Below are 27,643 nucleotides of genomic sequence, written 5' to 3'. Positions count from 1 at the left end.
GGGGGGGGGGGATCGGCCCCCGAGCCGCCCGCCCGCCCCGCGTCCGCCGGCCTGGCACCGCCCACATCCCCCCCGCCGCCGCTCATGGTACGGCCCGCCGCGGCCCCACCACGTGGTCGGGGGGGGGGGGGGAGGGGAAGGAGGCGATCTGGCCTGCTGGTCTACCTGCGGCCTTCTGCAGCACGGGACCGGCAGGTAAGGAGCCTCGGCTCCGCTGCTCGCTGCGACACCCCAATCCCGTTTATTCGACCCCCCCCCCCACCATTTATTAACTTTATAATATAATATCGTTCGATCGGATTGATTGGGCCCCGACTCTTCGGTAACTGTCGTTCGATCGGATTTCCCGAGCCCTGACTATTCACTCCATAGGATTTAGGGAGGCCTCGCTATTCATTCATTCATTCGGTGGGATTTAGGGAGCCCCGACTGTTCATTCGGTGGGATTTATTGACCCCCGACTATTAATTCAATAGGATTTATGGAGTCCTCACTATTCATTCATTCGGTGGGATTTATTGACCCCCCGACTATTAATTCAATAGGACCTATGGAGTCCTCACCAATCATTCGGTGAGATTTATTGACCCCTGACTATTAATTAAATAGGATTTATGGAGTCCTCACTGTTCATTCATTCACTCAGTGGGATTTATTGACCCCTGACAATTAAATAGGATCTATGGAGTCCTCACTATTCATTCATTCATTCGGTGGGATTTCTGGAGCCCTGACCACTCATTCATTCGGTGGGATTTATTGGGCCCTGATTATTCATTCAATAGGATTTATGGAGTCCTGACTATTCATTAAATAGGATTTATGGAAGTCTGACTATTCATTCATTCATTCGGTGGGATTTATGGAACCCTGACCATTCATTCATTCGGTGGGATTTATTGAGCCCTGACTATTCATTCCATAGAATTTATGGAGTCCTGACTATTCATTCATTCATTCGGTGGGATTTATTGACCCCTGACTATTAATTCAGTAGGATCTATGGAGTCCTCACTATTCATTCATTCGGTGAGATTTCTGGAGCCCTGACTATTCATTCATTCATTCGGTGGGATTTACTGGGCCCTGATTATTCATTCAATAGGATTTATGGAGTCCTGACTATTCATTAAATAGGATTTATGGAAGTCTGACCATTCATTCATTCGGTGGGATTTCTGGAGCCCTGACTATTCATTCAATAGAATTTATGGAGTCCTGACCATTCATTCATTCGGTGGGATTTATTGACCCCTGACTATTCAATAGAATTTATGGAGTCCTGACCATTTCATTCATTCGGTGGGATTTATTGACCCCGACTATTAATTCAATAGAATTTATGGAGTTCTGACCATTCATTCATTCGGTGGGATTTATTGAGCCCTGACTATTAATTAAATAGGATTTATGGAATCCTGACTATTCATTCGGTGGGATTTATTGAGCCCTGACTATTCATTCATTCATTCGGTGGGATTTATTGGGCCCTGATCATTCAGTAGGATTTATGGAGTCCTGACCATTCATTCAGTGGGATTTATGGAGCCCTGACTATTCATTCAAAAGGATTTATGGAGTCCTTACTATTCATTCGGTGAGATTTATTGAGTCCTGACCATTCATTCATTCGGTGAGATTTATTGGGCCAAAGAGAGAGACCATCCCTGTCCCATGACAGGCTCACAGTCTAAACGGGGGATACTCATTCAGTAGGATTTATTGAGCCCTGACTATTCATTTGTTCATTCATTCAGTAGTATTTATGGAGCACTTACTCTGTGCAGAGCACTGGCCTAAGTGCCTGGAGTGGGCAGTTGGGCAACAGAGAAAGACCATCCCTGCCCCATTCCGGGCTCACAGTCTAAACAGGGACACTCATTCATTCAATCGGATTTATTGAGCACTGACTATTCATTAACTTTCATTCCGTTGGATTTATTGAGCCCTGACTATTCATTCAGTAGGATTTATTGAGCACTAACTATTCACTCATTCATTCAGTGGGATTACTGAGCGCTTACTCTGTGCAAAGCACTGGCCTAAGCTCTTGGAATGGACAATTGGGCAACAGAGAGAGACCATCCCTGCCCCATGATGGGCTCACAGTCTGAACGGGGGAGACTCATTCATTCATTCAATAGTATTTATTGAGCACTGACTCTGTGCAGAGCACTGGACTAAGCACCTGGAATGGACAATTGGGCAACAGATAGAGACAATCCCTGCCCAATGATGGGCTCACAGTCTCGACAGTCTGCACAGTTTACTATGTGCAGAACACTGTTCTAAGCGCCGGGGGACGGGGAGGTAGGGGGGGCCCAGGTTGTGAGGTCATCAGGTTGACCCATGTGGAGCTCACACCTTTCATCCCCATTTTACAGGTGAGGTCACTGAGGCCCAGAGAAGTGAGGTGATTTGCCCAAAGTCACCCAGCTGACAAGCGGTGGGGAGGGATTAGAACCCACAACCTCTGACTCCCAAACCCGGGCTCTTTCCCCTGAGCCACGCTGCTGGAACTGTCCCAGGTAAGATCCACCCCCCCCCACCCCGCCCCAAGCCCCCCAAGATCCAGCCATCCCTCAGTCGATCCTATCGATTAAGCGCTGACTGTGATAATCATTTTATCTGCTGCATCCGTTTGGTGTAGGGCACTTTCCCTGGTGCTTAGCACAGTGCTGTGCGCACCCCGCAGCTGCCCAGGATGCAGCCGTCCCTCGTTCGAGCCTGTCTATTAAGCACTACCTGTAATAATCATTTCATTTGCTGTATCTATTTGTAGTATAGTACTTTCCCCAGAGCTTCGGACAGTGCCCTGCGCACCCTGCAGCCACCCAGGATGCAGCCATCCCTCGTTCGAGCTTCTCGATTAAGCGCCACCTGTAATCATCATTTTTTTTGCCGTATCCATTTGTCAGATGGTACTTTCCCAAGCACTTAGGACAGTGCTCTGTGTACAGTGGCGCTCAAGAAATACGATTGGATGAATAATAATAACAATTGTGGTCGTTAAGCACTCACTAGCATGGCGTAGTGGATAGGGCACGGGCCTAGGAGTCAGGAGGTCATGGGTTCTAATTCCGATTCTGCCACTTGTCTGCTGTGTGACCTTGGGCAAGGCACTTCACTTCTCTGGGCCTCAGCGGCCTCATCTGGAAAATGGGGATCGAGACCGTCAGTCCCATATGGGACAGGGACTGGGTCCAGTCTGCCCAGCGCTTAGTACAGTGCCTGGCACACAGTAAGCACTTAAAAATACCATTATTACTATTGCGTGCCAGGCACTGGTCGAAGCGGTGAGGTAGGTACAGGGTAATCGGGTGGGACGCAGATTCATGGGGCACAGTCTTGATCCCCGTTTTACAGATGAGGGAACTGAGGCCCAGAGAAGTGAAGTGACTTGCCCAAGGGCACACCGTAGACATCTGGCAGAGCCGGGATTAGAAGCCACAACCTCTGACTCCCAGGCCTGGCCTCTTTCCACTCGGCCAGGCTGCTTATCACTGTACTGAACGCTTGGGAGGGTACAGTACAAAAATAAACTCACATTCTCTGCCTACAACGACATCGATCCGTGGTATTTAGTGTGCACTCGCTCTGTGTGGAGCACTGTGTTATACGCTTGGGAAGCAACGTGGCCTAGTGGCTGGCGCACGAGCCTGGGAGTCGGAAGGACCTCGGTGCTAATGCCGGCTCTGCCGCTTGTGTGCTGTGTGACCTCGGGTAAGTCACTTCACTTCTCTGGGCCTCAGTTGCCTCGTCTGTAAAATGGGGATCGAGACTGGGAGCCCCACATGGGACAGGGACTGTGTCCACCCCAGCACTTAGAACAGTGCCTGGCACATAGTAGGCACTTCACAAATACCTAATAATAATAATGATTATTATTATTAAGAACCTGGTCCTAATGCCGGCTCTGCCACTTGTCTGCTGTGTAACCTCAGGCAAGTCACTTCACTTCTCTGGGCTGCAGTTGCCTCATCTGTAAAATGGGGATTAATACTGGTAGCCCCACAGGGGACAGGGACTGTGTCCAATTTGATTTGCTCGCAACCACCCCATCGCTTAGAACAGTGCCTGGCACATAGTAAGAGCTCAACAAACACCGTAATTATTATTATTATTATTCTCATCCCGGCTCCGCCACTTGTCTGCTGCGTGACCTCGGGCGAGTCGCTTCACTTCTCTGGGCCTCAGTTCCCTCATCTGGAAAATGGGGATGAAGACTGTGAAGCCCCATATTGGGGCAGGGACAGTGTCCAAACTGATTAGCTTGTATTTACCCCAGATCTCAGAACAGGGCTTGACACTCCCCCGAGCGCTTAGTCCAGTGCTTTGCACACAGTAAGCGCTCAGAAAGTACAATTAATAATAAGAGCTGAACAAATACCATCATTATGATGATTACAATAAGAGCGTTGATGGGAGGGGAGAAGCTGTCGGAAGAGGGCTCAGATAAGGAGGGGACCCGAAAACCTCTCATGCAGCTTTTAGGCTACCGGTCTCCCTTTCCTGGGGAAACTTCCCAAAAGTTTTCCCAGCCAGCGTGGGCCTAGTGGATAGAGCAAGGGACTGGGAGTCGGAAGGACTGAGTTCTGATTCCGTCTCCGCCCCTTGTCTGCTGTGTAACCTTGGGCAAGTCGTTTAATTTCTTCGCTTAATTTCTGTGTGCCTCAGTTACCTCTTTTGTAAAATGAAAATTAAAACTGTGAGTCCCATGTGGGACAGAGACCGTGTCCCACCTGACCAGATAGTACTCTCTTGTATTGTGATAATAATAATGGTGGTATTTGTTAAGCGCTGACTATGTGCAAAGCACTGTTCTAAGCAATGGGGGGGATACAAGATGATCAGGTTGTCCCACGTGGGGCTCACAGTTTTAATCCCCATTTTACAGATGAGGGAACTGAGGCACAGAGAAGTGACGCGACTTGCCCAAAGTCACACGGCTGGCGGGCGGCGGAGCTGGGATTAGAACCCATGACCTCTCTGACTCCCAAGCCCGGCCTCTTTCCACTGAGCCCCGTAAGCGCTTAGAACAGTGCTCTACACATAGTAAGCACTCTATAAATACCTCTGACCGACTGTGATGCCCCAGTATGGGAAAGGGTTATTTCTCTGCAGTTACCCTTCTCGGTCAGTTGATCATATTTATTGAGCAAAACGCATTTATTTCATCTCACTCTTACTTCCTTAACAGTTGATAATAAATGCTGCACTGTGGTAACCTCCACAGTACCTAAAGCATCTCTTGCTACTCACTGAGCTCTTCTGTAGGTAAAGGGTGCAGTTTGAGAAGCAGCGTGGCTCAGTGGCAAGAGGCCGGGCTTGGAGTCAGAGGTCATGGGTTCAAATCCCAGCTCCGCCACTTGTCAGCTGTGTGACTGTGGGCAAGTCACTTCACTTCTCTGGGCCTCAGTTCCCTCCTCTGTTAAAATGGGGATGAAGACTGTGAGCCCCGCATGGGAATTACCTTATATCTATCCCAGTGCTTAGAACAGTGCTCTGCACATAGTAAGCACTTAACAAATACTTATACAAGAAGCAGCGTGGCTCAGTGGAAAGAGCTCAGGCTTGGGAGTCAGAGGTCATGGGTTCTAATCCCGGCTCTGCCACTTATCAGCTGTGTGACTTTGGGCAAGTCACTTAACTTTTCTTTGCCTCAGTTACCGCATCTGTTAAAATGGGGATGAAGACTTTGAGCCCCACGTGGGACAACCTAATTACCTTGTATCTCCCCAGAGCTTAGAACAGTGCTCGGCACATAGTAAGCGCTTAACAAATACCAGATACCAAGAAGGCATATAAAACAGTGCAAAGGTCAGATCCAAAGAGGAGCAAGTAAAGGAATAAAAGCAGAACAGCGTGTTGTGTGATTTTTGACACTGGCTGTGGATTTATTAAAAGTGCCTTGCAGAAAGGTTAGACTGTGAGCCGGTCATTGGGCGGGGGTTGTCTCTAACTGTTGCCGAATTGTACATCCCAAGCGCTTAGTACAGTGCTCTGCACATAATAACGTTGGTATTTAAGCGCTTACTATGTGCCGAGCACTGTTCTAAGTGCTGCGGTAGACACAGGGGAATCAGGTTGTCCCACGTGGGGCTCACAGCCACGCTGCTTCTCTAGTAAGCGCTCAGTAAATACTCTTGAATGAATGAATGAGAGGTCATGGCTGGGGAGACACAGAGTAAGGGATTTATATAACTTGTCTGATGTTAAGTGCTTCTTTTATCTAAGCTCTAGGCAAGAGAAGCTGCCGGGCCTAGTGGAAATATAGGGAGGTATATTGGAAATATAGGGAGGTATAGGAAATATAGTGGAAGTATAAGAGGACCTGGTTCTAATCCCAATGCTGCCAACTGCTCGCCTCAAATTAGTGGATAGAGCACGGGCCTGGGAGTCAGAAGGAACTGGGTTCTACTCCCGATCTACCACATGTCTGCTGTGTGACCTTGGGCAAGTCGCTTCACTTCTCTGGGCCTCAGCTACCTCGTCTGTAAAATGGGGATTAAGACCGTGAGCCTCACGTTGGACAAGGACTGTGTCCAACCTGAATAACATATCTACCCCAGCACTTGGAACAGTGCGTGACCCATAGTGTTTGCCCTTCATCACCCTATTCATTTTGTTTAATGAGATGTACATCACCCTGATTCTATTTGCCATTGTTTTTATGAGATGGTCTTCCCCTTGACCCTGTTTATTGCCATTGTTCTTGTCTGCCCGTCTCCCCCGATTAGACTGTAAGCCCGTCAAAGGGCAGGGACTGTCTCTATCTGTTGCCGATTTGTACATTCCAAGCGCTTAGTACAGTGCTCTGCACATAGTGAGCGCTCAATAAATACTCTTGAATGAATGAATGAATGCCCTGCCATCCTGTGTGTGATTCCATAGTTCTTCCAAGTTTTTGACCTGCCTCTCTAACTAAACAACTTGGGGAAAAAAAAAAAGAACGCTGGGTTATATAGCGCAATGCTTCCCATCCTTTTATGGTCGGAGATACGGCCGAGGAAAGGAGCAGTGTCTGAATATGCACACGCATGAGAACTCTCAGTTATGATCTTTGCTTTCTCTTGTGTGTGGTCTCTGCTTATGTTTTGGTTGGAGCCTGATATCTTATCTCTATGCCTCTGCCTCCCACTCTGTAATTTGTTCGTCACCCTTGCTTGTTTATTCTACTGAGACTGACTTTCTGAAGCAGCGGATCTCACCATCTTCTTTCCTCATATATGATTAATGAAACAATAGGGAATCGTAAATTTCACCACATCTTTGTGTCTCGAACAGATTTTACTGTAGAGTATTAGTTTTTCCTAATTATTTTTTAGTCTCTTGTTCTTAGTGTGGAAAACATGTTGTGGAAGCAGAGACTCCTTACCGTTGGTTTCAGATATCTGTGCTTTTCACCCAGTTTTCTTCAGTTTTGCCCTCTCAGCTCCTTGCAGAGTAATCTTTATACAGGATCTCATTCCCCACTCCAGCGTCCAAGCCCCTGCTCACACTCTTCCCTCTGCTGGGAACTCCCTTACCCTTCAAATCCTCCAGACCGCACCTCTCCCAATCTTCAAAGGCCCCCCGAAATCCCAGCTCCTCCAGGAGGCCTTCCCCGATTAATTTCTGTCTTCCCAGTTCATGGCAACCACCTTAGCATTTGTGTCTCTGTGATCTACACTGGCTTCCTCGCTGATCTCTCACCCTCCAGCTTCTTTCCCCCTCCATCCTATACTTCCCGCTGCTGCACCGATCGTCATTTTGAATCATCGCTTTGCCCACCTCTCTCCTCAAAACTCTCCCTACTTCCTGTGTCTCTCCACTTCGAACAGAAGCTCCACACAGTTGGTTTCAGGGTCCTCCAGCAAACGGCCCCACCTTACCTCTCTGCTCTCTCGCCCTTCGATTCTCCGAGACCCCGTCTTTGCTTCTCCCAAGCCAAACCTCTAGTTGTACTTCACTCAACACCCCCCTGCCATATCTATGATTCTATTTAATAATGTTGGTATTTAAGCGCTTACTTCGTGCAGAGCACTGTTCTAAGTGCTGGGGTAGATGCAGGGTAATCAGGTTGTCCCACATGAGGCTCACAGTTAATCCCCATTTTACAGATGAGGGAACTGAGGTATTGATGCCCGTCTACTTGTTTTGTTGCCTGCCTCCCCCTTCTAGACTGTGAGCCCGTTGTTGCATAGGCATTGTCTCTATCTGTTGCCAAATTGTACTTTCCAAACGCTTAGTACGGTGCTCTGCACACAGTAAGCGCTCAATAAAAGCGATTTAATGAATGAATTTCCTCTCGCCTCCTGTTCCCCCGGCTTAGAATTCCGTCTCTCCCCACACCGGGCAGACCAAACTCTCCCTACATTCGAATCCCTCCTAAAATCTCACCTCCGTAGATGGGAGCTTGTCACTGTTATTCTGTACTTCCAAAATGTCTGGTACCGTGCACTGCACCAAGTGGGTGCTCAGTAAGTGCTATTCCTACTATATACAGTGTTTACCACTTGTCTATTTCTCCATTCATACTATTGCTAATTCCATGTGTATCGCCGTTCCGTCTCCTGCTCTTGGTAAATAATTTTGGTCTGCTTTTCAACCCCATTGTGAGTTCTTTAAGGCACCGAAGGAGCACGGTAAATACTCTCGATTCCTTGGTCGTTTCAGAAGTTTGGTTCCGGTTCTGACGCTTGGGTCTCTAGAGGCTCTTTATCTCCATTCTCTTCTCCCTAAAAAAGAAATTCTGTGACGCCAGTATATCATGTTTTTCTGAAGCCAGGGATTCATTTTCCATTTTTCAGAAGGACTTAACTCGACGTTAAATCTTATTAAGCTTAATCTACTCTTTTTGGCATTAAAATGGAATTATTTTTCCTTAAGTAGATTTCACTAAGTGCCCTGTCGCCTGTATAGGATACTCTTAAGTGGAAAATGGCGCTGTCAGCTCGGCAGATTCAAAGATGGTTCAACGTGCTGAAAATGAGTAACGTTAGCACCACCCAACTCGGAAAACAAATCGGGAGATGGAGGATGTCTCTGCGTGAGCTCTCGGCGCCTTTGCAACTGTCTTCTCACCACTGTGTCCTCCGGGGGCAATTCAAGCCTTATGGTACTACTTCCTTACGGAACAGTTCCCAGATTTCCAGCTCTAACCCCCAAGACACTGCTTCTGGGCAAAGCACCTGTCTCCCTTCCATTCATGAAGAACCGCCAAAGATGAAAATAATTCCCAACGTGGATCCGGTGTTCTCACTAGAAGGTAAAGGAGAACTTTATGTCTAAAATGTTTTCCTTTTCAATAAAAACTCCAGACCCGCCGTGCTGAGGTTAATCCAGGCTAACCGTAGGACAGACTCCGAAATACCCACTTGCGTCTTTGTTCAGGGCGAGGAATGTTTTACTCTCATGTCAGTATAATTGCAAGGTAGAGCTCTGCAAGGGCTGGAATTTTCCAGCTTGTCTCAGGGGGCCTGGGTCTGCCGGAACCGAAAAGGGGTCAGCATCTCATTTCCAGGTGGTGCTGTGCTCATGCACAGTCTTTGGGTAGTGGTGGTAGCGATAGTATTTGTTAAGCGCTTACTCTGTGCAGAGCACTGTATTAAGTGCGGGGAAAGTATGCAGATGGTTCTTGGTTTCTCAGAGGGACTAATAATGGACAATTACTCTCAGCCCCTTCACAGCCTTAGTGAAGGCACATCTCCTCCAAGAGAACTTCCCTGACTAAGCCCTCCTTTCCTCTTCTCCCACTCCTTTCTGCGTCACCCTGACTTGCTCCCTTTATTCATCCCCCCAGCCCCACCATATTTATGTACATATATGTTATAATTTACTTATATATTTTAATATTAATGTGTGTCTCCCCCTGTAGACTGTAAGCTCATTGTGGGCAGGGAATGTGTCGCTTTATTGATATACTGTACTCTCCCAAGCACTTAGTACAGTGCTCTGCACACAGGAAACAATCAATAAATGCAGTCGATAAGAGTGAATGAACAAGTTGCTTATATGCTATAGTATTCAATCGTATTTACTGAGTGCTTTCTGTGAGCAGACCACTGTGCTAAGCGCTTGGGTGAGTACAGTATAACAATAAGGAGACACATTCCCTGCCCACAAATAGCTTACCTCAAAAAAGTGAGAAGTCGTTGCACCTCAAAAAAGTGAGAAGTAGTTGGGGGAACAGGAGGGGATGGAAAGAAGGTAAAGACGTGACAGAACCTGGTTGAATTTAAAATTACGTGCCGGTGAAGTTTTGGGGTTTTGTTTTTTTTTTTGCCTGAGGTTGATATGGGACTGCTGCTTATAAGTGTTTAAGGCGCTTAAGAATGTTTAGCGAGGTTAAAACAGCAGGAAGTAGAGTTTGGAGAAGGCAAATTAGTCCTCTTTAAATTCTCAGCGTGAAGCAGCGTGGCTCAGTGGAAAGAGCATGGGCTTCGGAGTCAGGGCTCCTGAGTTCGAATCCCAGCTCTGCCACTTGTCGGCTGTGTGACTGTGGGCAAGTCACTTAACTTCTCTGTGCCTCAGTTCCCTCATCTGTAAAATGGGGATTAAGACTGTTCCATGTGGAACAACCTGATTCCCCTATGTCTACCCCAGCGCTTAGAACAGTGCTCGGCACATAGTAAGCGCTTATCAAATACCAACATTATTATTATTATTATTATTCTCATATCCCTTCCTTGAAACAATGTAGCTCCTTCAGTTAGTATGAATCTTGATTTTCTTGAATGGTCAATTTGTAATGTAAATATTATTAATTGAATAAACCAAACAGTTGTCATGCCTGGCTTAGCAGCAGAGTCCATGTCCCATTGACCTCTTCAAGAGATAACTTAGTGGGGACCGAGGCTCAAATATTTCAGTGAAATCTTAATTGCTGGTACCATGTGCCAGCAGATGATATTGCCTTTCTCCACAGAGGTGAAACCTTGCCCGTCTCTCTTTTTTTTTAAAATGGTATTTGTTAAGCACTTACCATGTTCCTGCCAATTCTACTGTATTATACTCTCCCAATCAGTACGATACTTTGCCCATAATTAGCGCATAGTAAATACCACTGATTGATTGAGATAGAGTGAGTGGCTTTCAGAGATCAGCTGAAGCCAGGGTCATTTCACCAGCAGGATTGCCGATGACCAAGGAAAGCACAGGTACATCTTTGGAGTGAAAAGAAGTTGGGCGATGGACAGGTGGGCTGGCCGAAATATTTATGACAAAGTATTTCCCAAGGGAAGTTTTGCAGGGTAAGACGTAGCTGGGGGAAGTAAATTTTTTGTTTCTTTTCCTCACCTATTAATGCCATCAAGAGCTGGAGGAGTTGCCCCCACCGTCCCCGCTGGATCCAGTTTCCGAGGAGGAAGCCGTGCAGATTGAAGCAGAACCCCCGCTTCCTCCAGCTTCGTTCACGCTTCGAGATTACGTTGACCGTTCCGAGACCTTGCAGAAGTTGGTGCATTTGGGTAAGGCTGAAGGACTTTTTTGAGAGTCAGTTCATCGTGATAACCCTCCTCGTCGGTTTAGTGGCGCATTTGCTGCCAACTTTAAGCTGTTGACGATGACCATTACTGCCACCATCCTATTCTCATTCCTTCTTTGTGTTGAAAGTAAAGGGCGTAGTCCCCTTTGATTGTCGAAGCTATTAAAGAAGGTTGGAAAATGTATTTTTCTTATCACCTAATTTTTTTTAGGTAATAAAAGGTGGCTTTCCAGGAGGCGGGTTCGGAATGTCCATTTTCAGGTTAAAACATAGTAAAAAATATAGTTTGGCCTCTGTCCCTAGATTCTAAAGGCCTTGAGGAAACCCCTTCTATTCATTTGACAGCTGCTGCCATGAGGAGGAAGGCAGAGATCTGAGAGGAAAAGGAAAAAAAAAGAATTGTTCACTGTTAATAAAAACGTTTGGACTCCATGCCAAATGAATACGGAATTCAATTATACCCACAAGCCAAGAAAACTTGGAAATTAAATCTTTTTCCTTTGTTCTCCTCATTGACTCAGTTGCTGCTAAGAGCTCTGAAGTTTGACGACTGTGTACCTGCTGCTTGCCTGTAGAATTCTATGTATTTATAACATTTAATAACTGGGGTGTTTGTTAAAGCACTTACTATGTCCAAGCACTGTACTAAACACTGGGGTAGATCCAGGACTAATCAGGTCCCCTGTGGGGCTCCCTGTGTAAATAGGAGGGAGAACAGGTATCGACTCCCCATTGCTTTTGAGGAAGCAGAAGTTGTGACTTTTTCCGGTCATCCAACAGGCAAGTGGCAGAGCTGGGATTAGAACCCAGGTCCTCTAGCTCCTAGGCCTGTGCTTTATCCACTAGGCCTAGGTCTTTTTGGACTGCATCACCTCCGTTCATTTCTTTGGGTGCACCACATAGCGTCGAGAAGCAGCGTGGCATAGTGAATAGAGCACGGGCCTGGAAGTCCGAAGGTCACGAGTTCTAATCCCAGCTCCATCACTTGTCTGCTGAGTGGCCTTGGGCAAGTCACTTCACCTCTGCGCCTCAGTCAACCTCATCTGCAAAATGGGGATTGAGATTGTGAGCCCCATTTGGGACAGGGACGGTGTCCAGCCTGATTTGCTTGAATCCACCCCAGTGCTTAGTACAGTGCCTGGCACATAGTAAGTGCTTAACAAATACCACAGCTATTGTTGTTATTAGCATTGTCAAGTAGTAATGGCGGTAATCGTATGTGTGCGGGGTCCTGTTATAAGCACAGGGAAAGAATGCACAGGTGGGGGTTAAACACGGTCTCTCGACTTCGGGTCCTCCCTATCTAAAAATTAAAAGTGGAGAGGGGCGACAGAGGAAATGAAAACTTAAATAGGAAAATCAACAACACACAAATCTTATCACACAGTCATACTTATTGAACATTTACTGTGTGCAGAGCCCTGTAGTGAGCACTTCGGAGAGTACAGTATATACACAAGGCTAAGCCAGTCTGGAGAGAAGGCTTTGGCTTTAAACCCCTGCAGGTCTTAGATTCTACCTCTTTTTAGAGAAAAGGGAATTTCCAAGGTCATATGCCCAAACTGAAAATGCCCTCCGGGTATTCCCTTAAATTCCGATTAGGATGGGTAAGCGATTGGATTCTCCTCATTTTCGGTGAATGGTGTGACTGTAGTGCAATTCCATTCACTTCATACCCCTCAAAAAGATTTTAGGCTTCACAAGTCTCAAATCAAATATGTGAAACCTTGGTAGAGTTAGGGTTGCCACGTTGGTGGATTTTACCCCGTCAGACTAGGAAATTGTGGGGTTCAAAAGGATCCCTCTTTTTGGGACCCTCAATTGACTCTAGAAAAGAAATGCCTATGAAACGTAAGAAACATCTAGCCTGTCAATTACTCACACCCTCCCTTGAGCTGTACCCCTCTTTCTGGTTTTTGCTGCCCGTTTGAGGTAAACCTGTTATGAATGTGCCTGTCTGGTTCTCCTCAGATTTTAAGAGCTTTATAATGTTGGCATGCTAAACGTTTTGGGCTGGTTACAGGTGCAGAGTGTGTTGGAAGCAACTAAAACGCCATGTCTTTTCTACAACAGGTGTTGAGTTATACAAACTGGAAAAGCGTCGAGATGTAGGCACCCTCCTCCTGAGACTGGATTTTGAAAAAGACATAAGAAAAATACTTTTGTTTCTCAAGGATGTGGGAGTAGAGGATGACCAAGTAGGAAAAATCCTGACCAAAAATTACGCTATTTTCACTGAAGATATAGAAGACCTGAAGGCCAGGTAAGCCCTGTACAAAACGACAGCGTTGACTCAATAGCTGGTGCATGATTATGAGGACGATATTTCTACTACAACTATTTAACTACCTTTGTGAACCACAGAGAAATTACCTAAGAATCATGTTGGTAAGTCCTTAATGGTAATAATAATAATTATGGTATTCAAATGCTTACTATGTGCCAGGCACTGTACTAGGCGTTGAAGTAGATACAAGGTAATTGGTTTGGACCCTGTCTCTGTCCCACAAAGGGCTCACAGTTTTAATCCCTATTTTACATATAGGTAACTGAGGCACAGAAAAGCGAAAGGACTTCCTCGAGGTCACAAAGCAGACACGTGACAGAGCTGGGATTAGAACCCAGATCCTCCTGACTCCCGGGCACATGCTCTATCCATTAGGCGATGCCGCTTTACTTGGGCAAGTACATCGTTTAGACTGTGAACCCATTGTTGGGCAGGGATTGTCTCTATCTGTTGCCGAATTGGACATCCCAAGCGCTTAGTATAGTGCTCTGCACATAGTAAGCGCTCAGTAAATGCGATTGAATTATAATAGAGGTGGTCGGCCCAATCCCTGCCCACAACTACAGGGAAGCGGTATGGCGAAGTGGATAGAGCACGGGCCTGGGAGTCAGAAGGTCATGGGTTTATTGCCATTGTTCTTGTCTGCCTGTCTCCCCCCGATTAGACTGTAAGCCCGTCAAAGGGCAGGGACTGTCTCTGTCTGTTGCCGATTTGTACATTCCAAGCGCTTAGTACAGTGCTCTGCACATAGTAAGCGCTCAATAAATACTATTGAATGAATGAATGGGTTCTAATCTCATAGGTTCTAATCCCGGCCCCGCCACTCGTCTGCTGTGTGACTTTAGGCAAGTCAATTCACTTCTCCATGCCTCAGTTGCCTCATCTGTAAAATGGGAACTAAGACTGTGAGCCCTTTGAGGGACAGGGACTGTGTCCTACCTGATTTGCTTGTATCCACCCCAGTGCTTATTACAGTGCTGGCTCCTAGTAGGCGCTTAACAAATACCGCAATTATTATTACGGGCGAAGGGGGTGGAGGTATTGCAGATCTGGAAGAGATTGCCTTCCCTTCAGGTAACAGGAGAGTTGGAGAACTCCTCCCTCAGCAAAGTAGGTAGGCGAAGTCTACCGACCCCCATCCTGGAGACCGGGAAGTTGTAGCTAAATTTTAAGGGGCCTCTCAGCACCCCCACCTCCAAGTAGAAAAGCACTTCTGGGCTGCCCTTTCCATTCAGGGATATTTCTGGGAGAGGCTTTTTTCAGAAGGAGTGTCTCAGGACCAAGCGGAAAGAGTTGTGGGCCTGGGAATTAGGACCTGGGTTCTAATCCCAGCTCTTCCACTTGCCTGCTGTGCAACGCACTCTCCCCCCCAGTCTGGAAGCTCGGTATGGGCAAGGAACATCTGCTAATTCTATTGTATTGTACTCTTCCAAGTGCTTAGTACAGTGTTCTGCACATAGTAAGTGCTCAGTAAATACCATTGATTGGTGGGTGACCTCGGGCAAGTCACTTCACTTTTTCGTGCCTCAGTTCAATACTCTTACTTTGATGTAGCCCAGTGAGTAACCTGATTATCCTGTAACTACCCCAGCACTTAATAAAGTACATTGAACATCGTAAGTGCTTAATTAATACCACTATTATTATTAGGATGGTGTCGTTACTTGGGGACTACACTTTTCCCCATGATGTGGTTGTTTATTATACTGTCGAGCAGTAGTAAGAGGGAAAACTAGCGTTCTAGTCCAAACAGCGGCAGAATCATTTGCACGAGGAGGTCAACCTGGATGGAAGAAGTACTTATCGGGAAACTCGTTACGAGCGGGGAAGGTGACTGCTAATTCTGTGGTGTCGTACTCTCCCAAGCACTTAGCAATAATAATCATAGTATTTGTTAAGCACTTACTGTGTACTTAGTATAGTACTCTGCAAATAATAAGGGCTCAGAAAAAAACCCTCGATCGTTTTCCGCTCTTGTGACAGCTGTTAGCAAAATGTCGTACCATCAGATGTTAAAGTCTGACCGTCAAGATTGCCATGATTCAGTAGTGAGAATGTGACCCAAACCGCTACTCGACTGTGGAAAAGAGCACTGTACACTCCTTCAACAAAACAGATAGAAATGTGTTTTTCTCAGCTTTTAATTCAAAGCACTCACTTGGCAGTATTTGTCCTTTTTTAGCTCTACAGTAAAATATAGAGATGTTTCTCATCCCCCTGCCAAGTACCAATACTTTTTTTGAGTAAAAAATGGACACCATTTCGAAGATCAGTCGGGCTTCTAATTTAAAAGGAAACAGACACCTCTCAACAGTTTTTAGATTGGGTTACCCCGAATTCATCTAGAGAAGCACTGTGATCTGGTGGAAAGATCACGGGCCTGAGAGTCAAGAAGCCTGGGTGCCCATCCCGGCTCTGCTGCCTCCCTGTTGGATGACCTTGGGCAAGTCATTTAACTCCTTTGTGCCTCAGTTTTCTCATAAGTAAAAATGGGGGTGAAATACCTATCTTCCCTCCCCGTTAGACTGTAAGCCCACAGGACTGTCCCATCGATTTATATTGTATCTCCCCCGGCACTTGGTAAAATGCTTGGCATATTGTAAGCACCAATAAGATATTAAGATAATAAGATATTATTATAATTGAATTGCTGTTGTATTTATTTTGGCGATCCATCGATAAATAGTCTCCTACAGTTGGGAGTGTATAAGTATAGAGGAGTTACTAAGCATGCCCAGTTCTCCTAAAATGTCAGGGTGGCATTCTTGCAAATGAAACGGCGTGGCCTGGTGGATAGAGCCCAGGCCTGGAAGTCATGAGAGCCTGGGTTCTAATCCCAGCTCCGCCACTTGTCTGCTTCATTACCTTGGGAAAGTCACTTAACTTCTATGAGACTCGGTTACCTCATCTGTAAAATGGATATTAAGACTGTTAGCCTACCGTTTGGGACATGGGCTGTGTCCAACCTTGTACCCACCCTAGTGCTTCGTACGGTGCCTGGCACATAGTACGTGCTTAATAAATGCTGTTTAAAAAAAAAGACAAGAACAACAGATACCTTGAATTTGTTAGCTACTTCTTGGTTTGCTGCTAGTAAAACAGGAAGTACTCTTTGTTAAAGACCATCATTTTGTTATTGTTATTTTTTTATAGTGTTTGTTAAGCGCTTACTACTTATCAAGCACTCTTGTAATCACTGGGGTAGATACAAGCTTATCAGGCCCAATACAGTCCCTCTCACACATGGAGCGTAGAGTCAAAGTAGCAGGGAGAAAAGGAATTGAATCCCCATTCTGCCATTGAGGAAACTGAGGCACAGAGATGTTAAGTGCGTAGCCCAAGGTCACACAGCGGGCAAGTGGCGGAGCCGGGTTTAGATTCCAGCTCTTCTGACTCCCAGGCGCATGCTTTATCTACTAGACTGTGCTGCTTCTTTATAAAACTTTTTTGACAGTTACGATCTCCAGCTTGGCTAAAAATTTTTCAGGTACGAAGATATACCATCCAGAGTACGCCTTAAAACAATTATACGAATCTATTTAAAAGGTTCCTACATTATAAAGCCAGGAAAAGTAAGTTGATGAATTGGGCTTCAGAGTCACCTCCGAGGTCATCCAGGGCCCATTTCATGAGCAGATGAAGCGGGCACACTGCCTAGGGCCACCAGTTTACGGGGGCTCTGTTCCCCAGACCCACTCTTTCCTGCACGAGCGGCAGAGCTCCTAATAATAATCATGTATCTGTATAGACCGTACTATGTACCAAGCATTGTACTAAACACAGGGGAAATACAGGATAATCAAGTTGGACCCACGTGGGGCCATACATCCTGTCTCTGGCCTGGAAGGCCCTTTCTTTTCATATCCGACAGTTACTCTCCCCCGCTTCAAAGCATTTCCTCCAAGAGGCCTTCCCTGACTAAGCCCTCTTTTCCTCTTCCCCCACTCCCTTTTGTATCGCCCTGACCTGTTGTCTTTATTCCCCTCGCCTACACCCCGGGCCCCACAGCACTTACGGACATATGTGCAATTTATTTATATTAATGTCTGTCTTCCCCTCTAGGCTGTAAGCTCACTGTGGACAAGGAATGTGTCTATTATACTGTTGTGTTGTACTCTCCCAAGGCTTAGTACATTGCTCTGCACATAGTAGGCATTCAATAAATATGATTGATTGATTGATTGATGGGGCTCACAGTCAAAGGGGAAAGAGAACCGGTGTTGAATCCTAATTTTACAGGTGAGGAAGCTGAGGCCCAGAGAGGTGAAGTGACTAGCAACAGGTGAATTCACAGCAGGTGAATAGCAGAACGGGGTTTAGAACCTAGATCCTCTGACTCCCAGATAATCATAATAATTGTGGAATTGGTTAAGCGCTCACTTTGTGCCAGGCACTGTACTAAGAGCTGGGGTGGATGCAAGCAAATCATGTTGGACACGGTTCCTGTCCCATGCGGGGAATCACGGTCTCAATCCCCATATTACAGGTGAGGTAACTGAGGCCCAGAGAAGTGAAGTGACTTGCCTAAGATCACACAGCAGACAAGTGGCGCAGCCAGGATTAGATCCCATGACCTTCTGACTCCCAGGCCCGTGCTCTACCCACTAGGTCATGCAGCTTCCACTGGACCACCCTGCACCCAGTCCCTGAGGGTGGAAGGAGGGAAGGGGAGATCCTCAGACGCCGGGCCAGCCACACGGTTTCTGAATTGGGCCAGACCCGCGGTGTGTTGAGGTAGCCACATCTCCAGAGCCTTGACCTACTGGAGAAGAGGGGGAGATAGCGTAAGATGCCTGGGTTCTCATCCCAGCTCCGCCACTTTGCCATCGAACCAAAAGGAAATTTTTGAAAAATAAGATGAATGTTCTAAACTTGATTTTTTTGTATTTCTTTCGTTTTGTCTCCTAGAGTAGCTTACCTAAAATCAAAACAATTCAGTAAGGCAGATATTGCACGAATGGTCACAAATGCCCCGTTTCTGCTAAGTTTTTCGGTGGAAAGATTGGATAACAGACTGGGCTTCTTCCAGAAAGAACTTAAACTAAGTGTACAAAAGGTAAAGAAATTAAAAAGGATTCTTAAGTTGATTTTGTTGCTTTTTTCCATGTTGGTATATATAAGAATCTTTTCATCACCTTACATATCCAAATTTTAAAATTTGGCATCTGGTATGTTCTGGTCCAGAATCAGATTCTACTACTAAGCTATTTGTGTATCTCAAGTCTTTTTGAGATTTTCTCTGAAATGAATTCTTCCTTATGATCTCTGCCTAAGAACATTTTTTTTCTGAGGCCTTGATTGGATCCCTTTGAATTGTTTTTCAATCAGTTGAATAGACTCTCTTCCCAATCATTATTAAGATCAACCCATTACCCTGCCAGATCGACTGCTGATAGATTTTCCATAAGATGGTGCGTTTAACTGATGAATCGTTATATTTTATTTTGTGACTACAGACCAGAAATCTAGTAATTGAGCTTCCAAGCTTACTAACTGGAAGTCTTGAGCCTGTGAAAGAAAATTTGATCGTAAGTAAATATTTTCTATTTTTTTTTCTAAAATATTTTTTCTGAAATAAAATATTTGCTAAGATGCTGTTTGAATATCATCAGTTTGTGCCTCGTGTTGTGCTTTCCTATAAAGGAACACAATTGCTGCAGTTAAAGGAGGTGGAGCAATAATTGCGATATTCATTAAGTGCTCACCGTGTGTTAAGCACTGGAGTACATATGAGAAAATCAGTCTCACGCGGGGCTCACAATCTAAGAATATTCGGGAAGCAAATCTGGGGGGATTTTTTTTTAATCATTTTAAGCATTCATACTGTGCTGTGAGGTGCTACCACTCCCGGTGAGGTGTAGGGTAGAGAAGGCAGATTAACAACTCTCTCCAAGTCAGGCATTTTTAATCCCCTTCCCTTCTGGAAGGGCTCAACACACGACCTCCAGTCCAGGCACTGAGCGTTCCTCATACGGAGCGTGGGCCGCTTAGATAGGCGGGGTTTTTACCCATCCTTTCGTTTTCTTAAGCCCGTCCCTGGCTGACACAGTCAGCTCCCCTCAGCCCTCATAAAGATGCTCCCCGAAGAGCAACCGTCATGGCCTAGTGGATAGAGCATGGGCCTGCGAGAAAGTCATGAGTTCTAATCTCAGATCTTCCTCATGTCTCCTATGTGACCTCAGGCAAGTCACCTCACTTCTCCATGCCCCAGTTACCTCATCTCTAAAATGGGGAGGGGGATAGTGAGCCCCACGTGGGACAGGGTCTGCGTCCAACCCGATGATCTTGTACCTACCCCAGCTTTTAATTCAGTGCCTGGCACATAGCGCTTAACAGATACCGTCATCATTATTATTATTAGTCCCTGCGCTGTCAGGTTCCGCAACTTCTCACTGGAGGTCGAGCACAAAGTTGGCATCGCTCATTCTCAGTCCCTCCTTTGGTCCGTTGATCTCCACCTCGTACCCCGATGTGCCTTCTCGGAGCCACGTGGGTGGGGCCGGGGGGCGGAATGGGGGGAACCCCCCTCACCCCTCAATGCCAAGGCATTGGGGAAACACTAAGGTCAGTCCCAAGATGTGATTGGGCAGGGGTTGGAGGTGTCCAGCAGCGGCTTCTGGGGGTAGGACACCCACTGTCACACCTCAGTGTTGGCCGGGGGGGTTGCGTATGGGAAGAGGCCATCAGTCCTGAGCCCCTGGAGCCGGTCAGATAGCGGAGCCGGGCTCCAGGAATGGTACGGGACAAGAGGCACTGATTATAGAAGAGGCATGGCTAGTGAATAGAGCACGGGCCTGGCAGTCAGAAGGTCAGGGGTTCCATCCCAGCTCCGCCACCTGTCTGCTGTGTGGCCTTCGGCAAGTCACTTCACTTCTCTCTGCCTCAGTTCCCTCATCTCTAAAATGGGAATTGAAGCTGTGAGCCCCGTGTGGAACAGGGACTGTGTCCAACCCCATTTGTGGAAGAGCTGCGATAACACCTCGTGTATGGATATCTTGGCACAGGCAGTTCAGAACCATTTGTTGAAAAATAAAAAACAACTTCCTAGGAAATCCAGAACAGTGCCTGGCACGTAGTAAGCGCTTGACAAATATCGCAAGTATTATTATTATTGTTACGGGGATACCTGCTGCATACCCCAGAGGCGCTCCGACTCATCATTCTTTATTCTCCTCCCAGTCATTGTACAAATCATTAGGTACATTATAGCTATAATTTATTTATATTAATGTCTGACACCCCCCCCCCAGGCCTTATGCTCGTTGTGGGCAGGGGAATGTGTCTGTTTATTGTTATATCGTACACTCCCAAGCATTTAGTACAGTGCTCTGCATACAGTAAGCACTCAAATATGACTGACGGATTTAAAAGAAGAATATGCTATTACAGTGTGCAGGTGAGTCCGAGACTCCTTTCTAGAGTTGACAGTAGACCTGAGAGAAGCAACGTGGCCTAGTGGAAAAAGCAGAGGACCTAGGTCTGGGAGACTGAGGGTTTAGGTCCTAATCCCAGCTCTGACACTTGCCTGCTGTGTGATCTTGGGCAAGTCACTTTATTTCTCTGTGCCTCTGTTTCTTCATCTATAACATGGGGATTCGATACCCGACCTCCTTCCTACTTAGATTTGAGCCCCATGTGAGACAAGGACCGTGTCCATCTGTTTATTTTGTATCTACCCCAGTATTTAGTATAATGCTTGGCACATAGTAAGTGCTTCACAAATATTATCATCACCAATTATTTTCTCTTCCACAACCCAGAATTATGATTGTGGTATTTGTTAGGCGTTTACTGTGTGTCAGATACTGTTCTAAGCGCTGAGGGAGATACAAGATAATCAGATTGGACACACTCCCTCTCCCGCACAGAGCTCATAATCTAGGTTCACGTGAATCAAAATGGCCTTGAATTTCCAAGAAGAGAGTAATATGAATTTAGATGCCCTTAAAGACCTACAATGTAAAAGTCTCTCCTAGGAATTTTTGTTTTTATTGATCAAAGGAAAAATGTGGTTTGTCTTGCAGGTTTACCAAGTTGAACTTGGCTTTAAGCATAATGAGATTCAACATATGATAACTAGAATCCCAAGGCTCTTATCTGCAAGAAAAGGGAAGCTCATAGAAAATTTTGACTACGTGCATAATGTGATGAAAATTCCCCAGCATTACATTGTCAAATTTCCAGAGGTAAGACATAAAATACTTGACTGTGGAAGAGCTGCGATAACACCTCATTTATAGATTATCTTGGCACAGGCAATTCAGAACCATTTGTTGGAAGATAAACAACTTCCTTGGAAATCCAGGGTTTCAGAATTAAAAGCACATCTCCAAATTGCAGCCAAAATAATTAGCCTCTCCCTGCCCTAGAATCTAGGCATTGATAGCAAAGTTTTAGCAATTGGGAAAGCTTCAGTTTCTGTGATCCTGGCAGGGTGTGCCCCGTGGCAGTGGGCAGACAGTCCAGAGACGTTTTTTGCTCTTCCCGATCCCAGAAATGTCACTGTATTCTGAAAACTAGGTCTCAAAATGAGATTGTTCCCGTAATTTTTTGTAACGTCCCTTACCAAATGGTCCTCGATTGCAAGCCGTAACACTTATTTTTGCATTGCTGTGCCAGCAGTCCATCCGAAGGCATGTACTTTCTTCCATCTTCTGCTGTCTTCTTTAGTAGTTAGTGTGGTAACTGGCATTTATGATTTCGCCTCACAAAAGGCAGAAGAGTAAAATGTTTTTGCCCTTAAAGTGTGGCCTTAAAAGTTGAAAGTAAGTTTCTACGCTTGGTTTACATTTTCATAGCGCCTTGATTTTGTCATTAGTTTTCACAGGATCCTTTTTGAAGTAGGTCAATGTTATATTAACCTGTTTCAGACTCGCAAAAAGAGATTCAGTAAGATGAATTGGTTTGCCCTGATCACCCATTAATTTTTGGTGTGGAGCCAAGAGTAAAATTAGTGGCGCTCGTGTACAGTCCGCACCATCTTTTAAAGAAAAAATGGAAATGCTTTTCTTCAGGCACAATGTCAAGAGTCTTGAATACACTGCAAGCCAGTGGTGGACACTGCTTTTCTGTGCATGCATGTATGTCTCACCCAAGGGCATTGTATAATTCAGTTTCAGTCGCAGCCTCGAAAGGCCCTTTGGGACAGACAAACTGTTTTCTTGCCTCAGAGAATTCAGATTTCAGGGGAAGAGTTTACTTGTACTACAGATAAGCAATTGGGTCTGATCACTAGTGTAAACACTTTCCTTTCGTAGTGACCTTGATTGCAGTCATACAAAATTGGGGTTTTCTGTGCTTTTAAGTGACTTTGGTGCAGTTTATAGGCGCTTAGGTATATGACAAGACTTTCTATAATGTCTTTTTTTGGCTAGGATTGTTGTAACTGCAAAATGTCTCTGTGTAAGTCTCCCTCACTTCAACAGACAATATCAGAGGTTGGAAACGCTACACTCACTTTAGTAGCTAGACAGTGCCTACAGGAAAAATGCATCCTGTAATACTTGTGAATTTGTCCAGATTCAGGTTTTGTTAAGGCCATTTTTAATCAGATGAATTAATTAATTGAATTCATTGAGTGCTGATTATTGTGTATCTACCCCAGCATTTAGTATAATGCTTGGCACACAGTAAGTGCTTTACAAATATTATCATCACCTATTATTTTCTCTTCCACAACCCAAAATTATAATTGTGGTATTTGTTAAGCATTTACTGTGTGTCAGCTACTGTTCTAAGCGCTGAGGGAGATACAAGATAATCAGGTTGGACGCACTCCCTCTCCCGCACAGGGCTCATAATCTAGGTTCACGTGAATCAAAATCATTGCATGATCAGAATGTGGAATTCAACAGACTTCTGCAGACAGAATTGTTTTGTCACTGCTGCTTTATTTTCCCTCACTTGGGATTCAGAAGGAAGTTATTGTACTTTTTCAAAAAAAACTATGGTAATTATTTTTCTTCGTTAGGTGTTTACTACTTCGTTGCTGAAAATCAAAGAAAGGCACCTGTTCCTCAGCTACTTGGGAAGAGCGCAGTACAACCCGGACCAGCCCAACTACATCCCTCTGGGAAGACTGGTGTCCATTCCCGACGAGGTCTTTTGTGAGGAGGTGGCCAAAGCCTCACTAAGTGACTTTGAGAAATTCCTAAAAACGCTTTGATTTTCATCAACTGTTAAGGAAGCAAGAGTGAGATGAAATAAATGCGTGGAAGTGCCTCGATCCTAACTCATGTTGAAGGACAGTTATAGTTCTGCAAAATTTCTGGATGGGATAATGGTGGGGTACAAGGAAAAGGAAGGAGTTTGAGAAGAGGGAGAATTGGTTTCTCATGGTAAAGAATAATAACAATGTGGTATTTAAGTGCTTACTATGTATCGTAAGCGCTATGATAGGTAGAAGATAATCAGGCTGAATACAGTCCTTGTCCCTCATCAGCCTCACAGTCTCAATAGGAGGGACAACAGGTATTGAATCCCCATTTTACAGGTAAGGAAACTGAGGCACAGAAAACTTAAGTGACTTGTCCATGGTCACATTCATTCCATCATGTATTAGGCACTTACTGTGTGCAGAGCACTGTACTAAGCGTTTGGGAAAGTACAATACAGCAGTAAAGAGTGATAATCCCTAACAGGCAAATCCTTTTATTTTATTGCCTTTCTCAGTTATCATTGTCATAATCAGCATTATTTGAGCCTGTAGTAAATGCAAAGCATTTTACTAGACATTTGGAGGACATACAGAAGAGGTATAAAATAAGAACAAATAAATAATCTAAATATGGTATGTACTATGCACTTAATAAGTGTATTAGAGTATTGAGGTTACCGAGGAGTGCCCATCTCCGGATAAAAATAATAATGTTATATTTCATAATTCAGTAAATCATTTTCTTCCAATGTGGTTAGGGTAAATTACGGGTGCCGTTCTTGGGTTTCTTTTCTGAGGAAACCAGGGGCAGGACATTTTGCACTGCTTAATCCTTACAATTTTGTCAAGGGTAAAAGCAAACAAGTGGTTTTTTTATTATTATTATTTTATAGTGGGGAAATCAGAGCATAGAAGTAGTAGAAGGACCAGCCAAGACCACAGACGTCCATGATTAGAAACTTCCCATTTAACCGAGCTAGCATCCCTTGTGACCCTCACGAGTAAAGAAGCTGATGATGGTAGAAAAGCAGGTTTAAAGAAACGGTTAAAAGAAGGGAATAAAGAGGAAGCTTTTTAGTTCTAACTGGAATCCCAGGCTGGTTGCAGAAAATATTGTTACCTCAGAACTGTTCAATTGTAGCTTTGGACTTACACTTGGAATTCAAAATTTCAGATAGGAATTGGAATTTATTTCTTTTTTTGTTGTTAAAATCGTTAAGATTTTAATAAATGGGTTATTAAAATCTGGGTGGTTCTTATGAAGTTGGCCACTGGGGGTAATTTGGTGTGTGACATTTTGAATGGCTATATTTATTTTCTGGATTGTTTTCATGTCAGTTTTTTCATTTTGTTTGCACCGTGTGCAGTGGTTGTTTAAAGTCCTTGCCGTATCGATTCTTCTTTGTTTACTGATCCAGCGGAGCCGAGTCGGAATGAGAATTCCTTTAATTCCTGGTTCACTGAGCTCCGGGATCTCATCGTCGGTGATGTTGCTTTGATTGACATATCACGGTCTAAGATACTGATGGAATTGATCCCAGTGGGGCTTTTCAAGGAGTAAAGCAAGGTGGTATATTGGTCTGGTCATATTTCAAGTACTCGGTACAGCCATATATTAATCCCCAGTGTGCAATCAGTCATTTATTGAACACTTACTATGTGTAGAGTACAGTACTAAGCGTGAGGGAGAGTACAATTCAATAATAATAATGATTCTGGTATTAAGCGCTTACTGTGTACCAGGCGCTGTACTAAGCACTGGGGTGGGAACAAGGAAATCGAGTTGGACGCAGTCCCTGTCCCACATGGGCCTCACGGTCTTAATCCCCATTTTACAGATGAGGAAACTGAGACACAGAGAAGTCACACAGCAGACAAGTGGTAGAACCAGGATTAAAACTGACGACCTTCTGACTCCCCGGCCCGTGCTCTCGCCACTAAACCATGCTGCCTCCCTGAGAAGTTGGGCATGTTCCCTGCTCACAATGGGCTTACAGGCCAGAGCGGGAAACAAATAATATAAGTAAATTATGGATATGTGTATAAGGACTATGAGGATGAGGACAGGGTGAATACCAAGTGCTTAGAGGGCAATAATAATGTTGGTATTTGTTAAGCGCTTACTATGTGCAGAGCACTGTTCTAAGCGCTGGGGTCGATACAGGGTAATCAGGTTGTCCGACGTGAGGCTCACAGTCTTCATCCCCATTTTACAGATGAGGGAACTGAGGCACAAAGAAGTGAAGTGACTTGCCCACAGTCACACAGCTGACAAGTGGCAGAGCCGGGATTTGAACCCATGTCCTCTGACTCCCAAGCCCGGGCTCTTTCCACTGAGCCGCGCTGCTTTGCTGCCTACTATGTGCCAAAGCGCTGGAGTAGATACAAGGTGATCAGGTTGTCCCACGTGGGGCTAAGCACTGGGGTAAACACGAGCTAATGAGGTTGGACAACAGTCTCTATTCCACAGTGAGGCTTACAGACTGAACCCCCGTTTTAACAGATGAGGAAGCTGAGGCCCAGAGAAGCGAAGTGAGTTGGCCAAGGTCACACAGAGGACAGGTGGCGCACCCAGGGTTAGAACCCAGGACTTTGTGACTCCCAAGCCCGTGCTCTATCCAAGTTCACGCTTCTGTTTATCAGAATGTGAACTTTGAATCCTTGCAGATTGGTGGAATTGGCTACCAGGGCGCTGGAAATGAAACCCAGGGCCAGGCGTCAGGGAGGGAGGAAGTCTCTTCTCTCCTGAAGTTTGCTTTTGACTTCAGACTCCATCGCCTTCTTCTGCTTAGCCCGGGAACGGGGGCATCTTGATTTTATAATTTCCCACTCTGAATGCTTTTTAATTTCCAGCATCTCGTACATTGCAAGTGGAAACCTCTCAACGGTAGAGTGCCAACCAGATTCGAGCACCTGACGGGCCATTTCTTCGGGGTTTTTTCCTGAAAGTGGAGCAAGCGTGGCTTCTCCTCCTCATTTCTTGGCTGGGGTGGTGCGGGGTGTGGGATTTTAAATTCTGACATTTCTTTCCTCCCCTTGCCCTTCTCTATCTCCCAAATGTCACTTGCTTACTTTACCTCTTCTGGGAGGAATACTATGTGGCCACGAGAACAGTCTTCAAAGCCTGAAGGTGACTCCTAAACCCGTGCTCTTTCCACGGAGTCGCGTGGAAGGTGGAAGCCGAAGGTGCTTGTATAAGCAGCGTGGTTCAGTGGAAAGAGCCCGGGCTCGGGAGTCAGACGTCACGGGTTCGAATCCCCGCTTCTGCCACTTGTCAGCTGGGAGACTGTGGGCAAGTCACTTCACTTCTCTGGGCCTCAGTTCTCTCATCTGTAAAATGGGGATGAAGACTGAGCCCCACGTGGGACAACCTGATGACCCTGTTATCTCCCCCAGCGCTTAGAACAGTGCTCTGCACATAGTAAGTGCTTAACAAATACCAACATTATTATTGTTAGACTGTGAGCCCGTCATGGGGCAGGGATAGTCTCTATCTGTTGCCCAATTGTCCATTCCAATCGTTTAGTCCAGTGCTCTGCACATAGTAAGTGCTCAATAAATACTATTGAATGAATGAATGAATGCTCTGCACATAGCGCTCAATAAATACTATTGAACGAATGTATGAGTGTCCCCCCGTTTAGACTGTGAGCCCGTCATGGGGCAGGGATGGTCTCTCTCTGTGGCCCAACTGTCCATTCCCAGCACTTAGTACAGTGCTCTGCACATAATC

At 45.5% G+C, this 27,643-nt stretch overlaps 1 protein-coding gene across 2 annotated transcripts; it reads left to right on the top strand.

Annotated features, from left to right (window-relative positions):
• The first annotated feature begins 138 nt into the window (after nucleotides 1–138).
• MTERF3 (mitochondrial transcription termination factor 3) lies at nucleotides 139–23,985 on the top strand. 2 transcript variants are annotated; one of them, XM_029062034.2, is made up of 8 exons: nucleotides 139–195; nucleotides 8,905–9,250; nucleotides 11,298–11,450; nucleotides 13,541–13,730; nucleotides 18,663–18,810; nucleotides 19,211–19,282; nucleotides 21,779–21,940; nucleotides 23,725–23,985. In XM_029062034.2, exons 2-8 carry the CDS (start codon nucleotides 8,923–8,925, stop codon nucleotides 23,917–23,919), a joined length of 1,248 nt encoding a protein of 415 aa, XP_028917867.1. In that variant the 5' UTR covers nucleotides 139–195; nucleotides 8,905–8,922; the 3' UTR covers nucleotides 23,920–23,985. The 2 variants fall into 2 exon arrangements, with proteins under 2 accessions (XP_028917867.1, XP_028917866.1); XM_029062033.2 differs by lacking the exon at nucleotides 139–195 and adding an exon at nucleotides 2,489–2,528.
• The last annotated feature ends 3,658 nt before the right edge of the window (nucleotides 23,986–27,643 follow it).

The sequence above is a fragment of the Ornithorhynchus anatinus genome, chromosome 4 (assembly GCF_004115215.2).
Source record: "Ornithorhynchus anatinus isolate Pmale09 chromosome 4, mOrnAna1.pri.v4, whole genome shotgun sequence".
Taxonomy (NCBI): domain Eukaryota; kingdom Metazoa; phylum Chordata; class Mammalia; order Monotremata; family Ornithorhynchidae; genus Ornithorhynchus; species Ornithorhynchus anatinus.
This window is presented reverse-complemented; position numbering and strand designations above follow the sequence as displayed.